This window comes from Peromyscus leucopus, chromosome 2, assembly GCF_004664715.2.
Source record: "Peromyscus leucopus breed LL Stock chromosome 2, UCI_PerLeu_2.1, whole genome shotgun sequence".
In the NCBI taxonomy this organism is placed as follows: domain Eukaryota; kingdom Metazoa; phylum Chordata; class Mammalia; order Rodentia; family Cricetidae; genus Peromyscus; species Peromyscus leucopus.
Window position 1 is genome coordinate 52,811,765 of NC_051064.1, and position 10,308 is coordinate 52,822,072.

Here is a 10,308-nt window from a genome sequence, read left to right on the forward strand (position 1 = left end):
TGGACCGACAGTTGCAGGGGGCTGCTAAGAAGTCTGGACGGAGCTCAAGCAGCTGAAGAGGACAGTACAGGTTCCCAGTCTGATTGGCCTCTTCAAGCCATGGGGGACTGACTGACCCTCTCAGTTCTCTGGGCAGCTCTGCCCGCCTCAGGGGCTCCAAATTTCCTTCCTGGGGAGTGGGGTGAGATGGAAGCATTCGGAAGGTGCTCAGGAGGGTGGAAAGTGGGATCACTAAATACAGGCGGAGATGGGACTCTAGACTAGACACCTGGGGGTGTGTGCTCAAATAACACCAAAGCTCTGACACTAGTTCCAGAAAGAGCAGACTGATGGGATGGCATATGCTTTTGATGCCAACAAAGGATCTGTGAGTTCAAGGCCAGCCTGGTCGACAGAGTGAGTCCCAGGATAGATAGCCAGGGCTACGTAGACTCTCTCAAAACAAACAAAAAAACAAGCAGAAAGGCACAGTTCCTGTTTTATGCATACATTTTATTCTTTTTTTTATAAAAGGCAATAGTACATTGTTGATTGGAGCATTAAAGGAAGGAAACAACCCCTTTAAAAAGGAGTCTCCCTACCCCTATTCCTAAGACTGTAACATATATATATATATAAAATGTACGTGTATATTTATATATTTTTTAAAAAAAAACAGAAAATATGAAACTTGCGGCCTGGACTTCATCCCCACCCCAATGCCTATCTTATGACAGAAATACACTACACAGCCCCTACTCAGGGGTCACAGCTCCAGATGTGAGCTGGGCCTCTCTTATCTCTTTCCCTCTCCCAAAGCCTAGAACCCCACTGTAAAAGAAGAGCAGATGCACACATACTCAGAAGCACACTTCTGGGTCCCCCTCCATGTGGAGTCCCTGAAGCATGCACACTCTGGTACTTTCCATCCTCACTCCCTTCTCCTGGGCTCCTTGAGCTGCTAGGGTCTGTTTTGAAAATTTGGTCCCTTGCCCTGAATGCCTAGAGAACAGCCCACACACCGGCACATTCTTCTTTTCGGGGAAACAAAAGGATGTTTGGTCCTACTTGCTATCCTACCTTGACTTAAGAGTGGGGGCCTAATGTTTTATGGGGCAGAAGTTCAGTAGAAACTTTGAAAGGGCCATCCAGCAGGGGCAGCGGATACAGGAGCATCTTAGCCTGTGAGAGGCATCACAAGGGTGCGTTTAGGAAGCGGCCCCCACACAGTCAGTGGATACTCAAGAACAGTGGGGTGGCTGCTGCCCACTCAGATCTGTTCCTTGTGCTTCACGTGAGCCAGCTTCACGTTCTCTGCCTCGGTGGAGGGTGGGGGCTGCTCCAGGTGGCAACCAATCATGAGCTGGTACACGAAGACGCCAGCGATGGAACCCAGGAGTGGAGAGACGATGGGTACCCACCACCAGTGCCGGCCGGTCCTGGAGGACAGAGACAGGTGATCAGAGACAGGCAGGCAGGGCAGGGGACAGGCAAGCTAAGCTGAGCGCATCAGCTGTACTCACGTGAAGACTTCTGAGCCCCAGCCAGCTAGAGCAGTGAAAAGACGAGGGCCGAAGTCTCGGGCAGGGTTGACAGCATAGCCAGAATTGAAGCCCATGGAGGTCCCAATGACCAGGACCACAAGGCCCACAGTGAAGGCCTCCAGGCCACGGGGGACAGGGTTGTTATAGGGGTCAACAATGGCCAGCACACAGACGATGAGGGAGGCTGTGCCTATGAACTGGAAAGCCGAGAGAACAAGGTGAGAGAGGTTCCTTCCCCAATGCTCCCATGCCTCCCTCCCTCTGCCTTGCCCTGACTAGGATGCTTGTAAGCCCAGCAATTCAGTGAGAAGCTCCATGCTTTATAAAGGACCCGCCACCACGTTCTGAGGTCGGGGGGGGGGGTCCCCACACATTGAGAAATCCTGCTACAAGCAAGAAGTGCTGTCCAAAACAAGTCTGTTCCTCTGCATTCACCTCGCATGTCCCCGATCCATACCTGATCAAAGAAGCCATTGACCATGTCCAAGTGTCCAGAGGGGTAGGTGGCAAAGATGCCCGCTGTGCCATTGGGGCCGGAGACGATAAGCTCATTGTTGGCAAAGCCCCAGATTGCATCTGGTTGGTGACAGAGTAGATCCGTTGTGAGTGCGGGCAGAGCCTCCCCTCTCAGCCCCGCCCTCCCCACCCTGCCAGGGGTCATGGGTAAGCACACTACTCTGGAGGCACAGGCGGCGCGGTGGGGTGGAGGCCCTGAGACTCTGGTGTTGCCCAACTTGTTTCTTTCCCTTGGAGCCCCCAACCTGGGCCTGAGTGTTCATGAGTCATGAGCCCCGGGCCTGGGCAGGCCTCACTCGGCTGTCAGCAACGGGCCTGGCGCCAACAGGTACTTAAAAGAGCGAGAGTGCCGTGGAGAAGGGCAGCATGAGCGATGCTTACCATAGTACAGCCCGAAAACGATCCCCGCGCCCAAGAAGGCCCCCAGCGTCTGCGCCAGGGTGTAGATGGGCAGCTTGATCCAGGGCTCGCGTGCCAGGAAGCACATGGCAAAGGTCACAGCGGGGTTCAAGTGGGCTCCTGAGGAGAGGGGGGTAGAACCTATTAGCTGCAGCCCACCACCGTGGGGAGGCCAGGGCTGCCATGCGCACCTCCCTTCTGGGCTGCAGGAAGGTTTCCTTGGCCTGCACCGCAGTTGGACTGGGTCCCAGATTGATAATCTTTGATTGCAAGGTGAGAGGCAAGGGTTCCAGAGTGTCAAGCCTCTCCCACCCCTGTCTCCAAAGGTCCCAAAGCTGAGGGCACGGTTAGGAGCCGCACTTGGGGATAGACCTTCCTCTCTGCTCTCTAGCCAGAATGAGGGCCGAGGACTGAGACTGAGGTGGAGGCCTTACCCGACACTTGGCCGGCCACCAAGATGGCGAGGGTGACGGCGAATCCAAAAGCCAAGTTGATGGTGAGGAAGCCACCATGGGTGCCCCGGCTGAGCACCACCTGAGCCACGGAGCCACAGCCAAACATCTGTGTCGGAAAACAGAACAAAGGAAGTCCCATTGAGACCAGCGGCTCCTGCTAACACAGAAGACGGGAGGTCCTTCCTGGAACGTAACCCAAATCCTCCCCGCTGTAATCACAGGTCCTTCTCCGGCTTGCGTTCCGTCTTGAATATCGCAGAGCCCTGTGGGAGGGACTTGGAATGGGTATAGGACCGGGAACCCAGATGGCCGAACAATATCCGCTGGTTCAGAAGGGCATGGGAGGGCCTGTCACTCTAGCAGTTTCCGCCTCTGCCCTCCAGACCTGGCACACAGGTAGAAAGTACCCTGCCCCTGCACGCACGCTGTTCCAAAGCTGAGGTCACAGTGGAGGTGTTGGGGGACCCGGAGATTGGAGGGAGACAAAAGTAAGGTTGAATCAACTCTTGAAATATCTGAGTGCCCGGCCCTCGCCACATTCCTCACTTAACAACTTCCCTCTCCTGGATCTGTCCCTCTGAGCACCTCCCCAGGCTAACCTTCCCCTCCCTTCTCCAACCCTCTCTCTGCCTGGAGGAGAGTCCTAAAGACTAGGTTTTAAGAGGCTTTTCTCTCCAACGCCAGTGAGATCTGTTCTAACCTTCTACCTGGGAGAGAGGGACTAAAAGGGACCAGAGTCCCTCAAGTTCAGCATGTACGGACACAGTATGTGTTCAAAAGGGGAAATACTCTCCACAAGCTGTAAAATACTGTCGTCCTGAGTCTCTAGCATCCCTCAAAGCTCCTCCAGCCCAGCCCTGGGTCCCCTTTCTCACTTCTCCATAACTGAAAGTGCTATGTTGAGCTGGGCCTGATCCCAGCACCCAGGAGGCAGAGACAGGCAGATGTCTGTGAGTTCAAGGCCAGCCTGATCTACATAGTTCCAAGACAACCAGGGCCATGTAGAGAGACCCTGTCTTTAAAAACAAAAAAAGTTCCCTGCTAGCCAGCAGGCCGCGCTCCATTAACTCTAATGGGCCCGCGCCATGTACTGAGTTGTTAAGCACTGATTATTATCACCCAGAAAGATGAGACAAGGGAGCCAGTGGAGGTGATTCAGGGCACAGGTGTGCGGGCAGGGGTGAAGCAAAGGTTGGAGATTGTAGGGCGCGGGGTGGAGGCACGTGGGGGTCTGCAGCACTGTGCCCAGCCAGACCCCGGCCTGAGCTCTTTGCCTGCCTGAGGCCCAGACCTGGCTTCATGCCAAGAGGCCTTGGCGCGAGGAGCTATCAAAGCCAGTTCCACCACCTTGGGGCTAATCTTCCTCTTCCTTCTCCACCTCCTCCCCCCATCTCCAGGTTCTCAGCTAGCCCCTCACCCCACCCAGCTATATACCTCAGGAAAGAGGGCTTTCCTCACCCCCAAAGACAACCTGGATTCTGACGCGGCAAGGTTCTGGGTCTCCAACACAGGTGCCCAGGCAGGCCCTCACCCATCAGGGTGTCCCCTAGGTCTGCCCCACCCCGGCTCTGCTTTTCACCAACACTTGATACCTCACATCTACCTGAGCCTGAAAGCCTTCACCACAAATCCAGCACCCTCTTTTTGTGGTCCACCATAAGCCAAATGATCCTGGGACCCAGCAAGGGTTGACTATTCTTTTCACAGGGGAGTTGACCTGAGACTTGGGAAGGGATAAGGAGGCTCTCTGGGACGTGGAAGATACTTTCCTTGTCCTTGGTGCCCCCAAACAGGTGGCTGGACTCACAAATCAAGATAGGGAAGGGGGGGGGCGATAGTGTCCCCTGACTCCCTTCCTGGCCCAGGGGAGAGAGGGGATGAGGACAACTGATAGGCCACTAGTCTATGAGGTCAGAGGCCAGTTTGGGGCCCCTTCTCCCCAGCCTGCCCCACCACCCCCTACCCCACCATTCCCTCTTGTCATTTGACTGATCTATATTACCCAGGACTCGGGGACACTGGAACAAGTAACCCACCCACTGCAATGGGACAACTTAATTCAGAAGAGCCTCAGAGGAAAACAAATGTAACGAAGAAAATCGGAGTAACTGGGACAGGAAATGAGCACCCTAACTGCCTGTCAGACTAAGAAATGCACCCAGAGTTACCCCGAACAACAGCTCGGGGTGAAACTGCAGAAACCTCAGCATGGGGGATCAGAGGGCCACGAGTAACTGAGAAGCAGAGGAAGGATCAAAAGGCCAGCAATCTTCTGCAGATTCGCTGGGAGTATGTGGGTGGCCGACGAGATCTGAAGTACTACGACCTGAGGGAAACAAATTTAGAGACGTGCACACACCCACCCAGTCCTCTGTTAGGACCCTGTTTCCTCCCACCATTGCCTATCTTCGTGGCATTCCTTTCTTCCAATCTTGCCTCTAGCAGCCCCAGAGACCTGCGCCCTCTGCCCCCACCTGTGGTAATCTGTCCTCACTTCACTGCAACTTTTGGACTTCCCGAGGCTTAATTATTCATTAGGGGCCAGACACCCAAGACCCAAATAACCTAGTAAGGGGTCCGTTTGCCTTCACTGTGTCCTGGGGCTGGGGCTCTGGGAAGAGCTGCAAGACTGGGAAGTAAAAGGCTGACGGCCCCAAACTGTAGGGGTGACCCTTCTGTCAGCCTGGGGTCCGTCCGGGTCTCCAGGGGTAAAGGAGCGAGTTGTTCTTGCTCACGTTCATTCTCAAGAGTCAGGGCTGTCAGGAACTGAGTTAGAACTGTGAAGATGAGGGAGGGCTTTGGAGGTCGGCTTGACCCTGAGGGTTTAGCCTGGAGAGCAGTGGGAACTGGTCGGATCGGCCTTGGAAAGCTGCCCCTCGGAATAAGGAACTGGGGAGCACGAGGGCTGGAGAGAGAAAAGGGCTGCTCACTTCCCTGCACTCACCACAAGGATGAGGGTCCCCAGGCACTCCGCCAGCGCCTGGCGAAGCAGCCGGTAGCGGATATGGAGCATCTCCCCGCAACGGTTCACCAGCTCCTTCTGTCGACCCATGGCAAAGCAGGCGGCGACGCGGTCGGGCGTGGGGTTGAGAAGTGGCTAGCGGCGGGCACCGAGAGCGGCGGCCGCAGCCTAGGTGGCGCCCTTTATATGCACGGGAGAGCGGCCCCGCCCGCGGAGCCTCAGCCGTAGCGCCCTGCCGGGGGCGGATCGAGTGCAGCCACCCCAGCCACCGCCCAGCCTAGGGGCGCTGGTGGAGACGCGGGGTGACAGGAGCTGGCCAGGAAGGTCCCAAGGAGCTTTAAGGGTGGATTGGCTCTGGGAGGACACGTAGGGGAGGGAGTCAACTTAGGGAAGGACTGAAGTACTGCGAAAAAGGACCTGAAGCAAAAGCGATCTCCCCGGGTCACAGTGAGTCTTGTGGGCATCATCTCACGCTAGGGGTGAAATCTGTCATCACGAAGAGGAACCAGCTTGCTACAAGATGAGCAGGTCCTCAGTCAGGCGGCTGAAAAGGAGGCTAGGGGCCCCAAGTGGGAAGAGAACTCACAGTGCCTACCCTGGTGGGCACACGCGTGCTGAGTTCTAACCAGAATTCACCAGCCCTTCTTGTGCTCTGAGAACATGTCACATACTGCATGGGATGGTCGGTTACGTCCATAGCTGTGTTAACACTGCATATGTCCTGTGTAGCTGATCATACTTTTGATGTGCACGTGCCGGCTGGGGTATGTGGACTTTCTCTTGCAGGGCCTTCCTGCACTGTACCCGTGGCTCTGAGGCTGAGCTGCAGATGTCCTGACATGCCACATCATGCCAGAGGGTGAATTCCAGCTGTTTTTAACTCTCTGCTTTCCCCACCTGGCTGACCTCCCATTGAAGTAAATCCACCCTTTTAAGTAATTAGGCTGGGGGCAGGAGATGGCTCAGCAGGAAGAGTAATGACCTGTGTTTAATCCCTGAAACCTACTTGAAGGCAGAAAGGGAGAATTTATCCCACACATCCATAGTGGTACGTGTGCCACACATACATCAAATTTTTTTTGGAGACAGGGTCTTACTGTGTAGCCCTGGCTGGCTGGGAACTCACCATGTAGACTGGTCTTTGAACTCACAGAGATCTACCTGCCTCTGCCTCCCAAGTGCTGGGATTAAAGGCATGCGCCAGCACATCTGGCATAATTAATTCATTTTTTTAGAAGACAGATTAAACTGAGCCAGGTATCATGGCACACACCTGCAATCCTGGCACTCAGGAGACTGAGGTGGGGAAATTGTGGATTTAGAATCAGCCTAGGTTTCATAATGAGATCCTGTCTCAAAAAGGGAGAGTTCACTGTTACTTGGGAGGATGACAGGAAGTTTACAAGTTCAAGTATGTCTTAAAGGGTGAGTTCAAGGCCAGCCTGAGCAACTTATTGACAGCCTGTCTCAAAAACATTGGGGTGTAGGGGGCTGGAGAGATGGCTCAGTGGTTAAGAGTGAACTACTCTTACAGATCGACATCCACATCAGGCAGCTCATCACCACTAATTCTATCTATATCTCTGGCCTCTGTGGGCTCCTGCACTCATGTGGGCAAACCTACATACAGACACATAGTTAAAAATAATAAAAATAGCTGGGCAGAGGCAGGAGGATCTTTGAGTTCAAGGCCAGTTTGGTTTATAGCCAGTGCTACACCACACACACACACACACACACACACACACACACACACACAACACACACACACACACACAAAACAAAAACAGCAACAACAAAAAACCCTGTCTCAATTAAAAAAATGATGGTGCTCGAATTTAATCCCAGCACTCAGGAAGTAAAAGTATGTGGATCTCTGTGAGTTTCAGGCAGCCTGGTCTGCATACTGAATTCCAGGACAGCCAGAGCTACATAGTGAGACCCCGTCTCAATCTCCCCCTAAAAAAAGAGACTATGTCTCAAAAATCTAAAATTTGGAAGAGAGAGAGAGAGAGAGAAGAGAGAGAGAGAGAGAGAATCCATCTAACAAACTATAAGAACGTCTGATCCGTCAGCCAGGGGGAGCATCACTGGCAACATTGTCCCTAGTGCTGCCTGCCTGCCTGCCTGTCTCCTCCCTGCCTTTTTCTTTCTTCTATTTCCTTTTTCTCAAGGGCTCAGGATTAAAACCCAGGGCCTGGAGCATGGCACGCTAAGCATTTATTCTGCTATTGAACTCCACCCCCCACCCAGTGCTGCATTTATTTATTTACCTTGGGTTGTTTGTTTGTTTGTTTGTTTGTGAGACAAAGTCACATAAACTGTAGCCCAAACTGGCCTTGGACTCATATGTAGCCCAGGCTGGCCTCTAGCTCTTGGCAAATCTCTCAAGTGTTGGGCTTTTAGGCATGAACCATTATACCCAGTTTGATTTAGTAACTGGGAAACTGGGCTGAGGGTGGAGTTCAATTGTAAAATACTTACCTAGCATGTCCAGGGTCTTGTGTTTGATCCCTGGCATCAAAAAAAAAAAGAAATTGAATAACTGATCAACTGGAAACAGGGTTAGTGGCCGGAGCCCTGCTCCCCTGACTTCGAGGAAAGTGTGTACTCTCACCCAGAGTCTGTATAGAAGCGTTTATCGCCAGGGAAGACCAAAGAAACCACATTTCTCAGGAGGACTTATTCTAGGTGAGCTACAGGCCCCGGGGACCTGTCCTCTGAGCAATGGCTACCCTTGAAACAAAGATTACCACATGAAAGGCAGAGTGGGGCAGGCCTATAATCTCAGCACTTGGGAGGCAGAGGCTAGAGGATCAGGAGTTCAAGGTCATTCTTGGCTTCAGATCAAGTTTGAGCACATGATGGGCTCCATGAGACCTTTGCTCAAAAAACAAGAGAGAACAGCGAGATGACTCAGCCGGGAAAAGCACGTTCCTCAAGGCCTGGGGAGCTGCATTCAATTTCAGCGACCCCTGTGGTGGAAGGAGAGAACTGGCCCTATCAGCTGCCCCTGGCCTTCACACATGCACTATGGTAGGAAAGGGCAAAAATACCAAAAGAAAGGAAAAAATCAGACACAGTGGTGTGGCGAACACCTTTAATCCCAGTGTGTGGGAGGTAGAGGCAGGCAAATTTCCGTGAATTTGAGGTCAGCCTATATAGCAAGTTCCAGGCCTGCCAAAGTTACATGGTGAGAACCTACCTCAAAAGGGGGAAAAAAAAGATGTTCAGGAGAAAATCCTAGTGTTGAGGACTAGCAATATATAAGGTAGATTCACAACTGCTCGGTCACATACATGCATATACATGTATACACATACATGTGGAGGGGGGGGCAAAACAGCTTGATCACACAGCTGCCATGACAGGCTTAGAGGCCCCGACACAGCTCTGGCGGGCAACACCTGGACCCAGGGAAAGCCTTAAGCTGACCCCACCCAGTGGGGCCTGCATCTAAGGAGAAATACCTGACATTCCAAACACACACACAGCTTGTAGTTACATTCTTACCTATAGGCACTTAACTTTGCTTAAGGGATTTCATTGACACAGGATACCGCCATAGGCTCCCGGCTATATGGAACCAATACATGAAGCTTCTCACAGTCCTTGGTCCAAAGAGATGCCCCTTTCCCAGACACCCCTTCCCCCCTGGGCTGGGAGGCCCCATAGTGAATCAGGCAGCCATCATTGAGTGCCTGCCTGCTGGGCCTATCGCCAGCCTGTGACTCAAATGGAATACAACACCTGCTGGTGCCAGAGCTCCAACTGTGGTTTACGGGAGTGGGGCACGTCTCCTGCCAGGATGCCCTGTGCTCTCCACCCTTGCTGTGTGCCTAGGCCTCTCCTTACCTCAGGTGGGATTCCTCAACATGAATAGGAGACAAGAGATCCTGGCACACGCCTTTAATCCCAGCACTTGGGAGGATCTCTGAGTTTGAAGCCAGCCTAGTCTACATGGCACGCTCCAGGACTGCCAGGACTACATAGAGAGACCATGTCTTTCTTTTTTTTTTTTTTTTCTTTTTTTGGTTTTTTGAGACAGGGTTTCTCTGTGTAGCTTTGCACCTTTCCTGGAACTCGCTCTGTAGACCAGGCTGGCCTCGAACTCACAAAGATCCACCTGCCTCTGCCTCCCGAGTGCTGGGATTAAAGACGTGTGCCACCACCGCCAGAGAGATCATGTCTTCTTTTTTTTTTTTTTTTAAAGATTTATTTATTTATTATGTATACAGTGTTCTGCCTGCATGTATACCTGCAGGCCAGAAGAGGGCACCAGATCTCATTACAGATGGTTGTGAGCCACCATGTGGTTGCTGGGAATTGAACTCAGGACCTTTGGAAGAACAGCCAGTGCTCTTAACCATTGAGCCATCTCTCCAGCCCAAGATCATGAAGACAACCCAGTCCACAGCACCCTATCTTCCACCTTACCCATCCTAGGTCTGCT

The 10,308-nt window shown here is 52.8% G+C and overlaps 1 protein-coding gene across 1 annotated transcript; it reads right to left on the minus strand.

The window, feature by feature from the left end:
- Nucleotides 1–471: 471 nt before the first annotated feature.
- On the minus strand, nt 472–6,028 carry Aqp3 (aquaporin 3 (Gill blood group)). The gene is made up of 6 exons (XM_028884043.2): nt 5,838–6,028; nt 2,873–2,999; nt 2,421–2,558; nt 1,981–2,099; nt 1,503–1,720; nt 472–1,418 (listed from the first exon to the last, which is right to left on the minus strand). The coding sequence occupies exons 1-6, from the start codon at nt 5,943–5,945 to the stop codon at nt 1,250–1,252; spliced, it is 879 nt and encodes a 292-aa protein (XP_028739876.1). The 5' UTR covers nt 5,946–6,028; the 3' UTR covers nt 472–1,249.
- Nucleotides 6,029–10,308: the final 4,280 nt, after the last annotated feature.

Coding starts and splice junctions, on each gene's coding strand:
- Aqp3 (XM_028884043.2), bottom strand. CDS start 5,945: ATGGGTCGACAGAAGGAGCTGGTGAACCGTTGCGGGGAGATGCTCCAT. Junction 2,559..2,872: donor GGTGGCCGGCCAAGTGTCGG/GTAAGGCCTCCA, acceptor CCCTCTCCTCAG/GAGCCCACTTGAACCCCGCT. Junction 1,419..1,502: donor TGGGGCTCAGAAGTCTTCAC/GTGAGTACAGCT, acceptor TCTGTCCTCCAG/GACCGGCCGGCACTGGTGGT.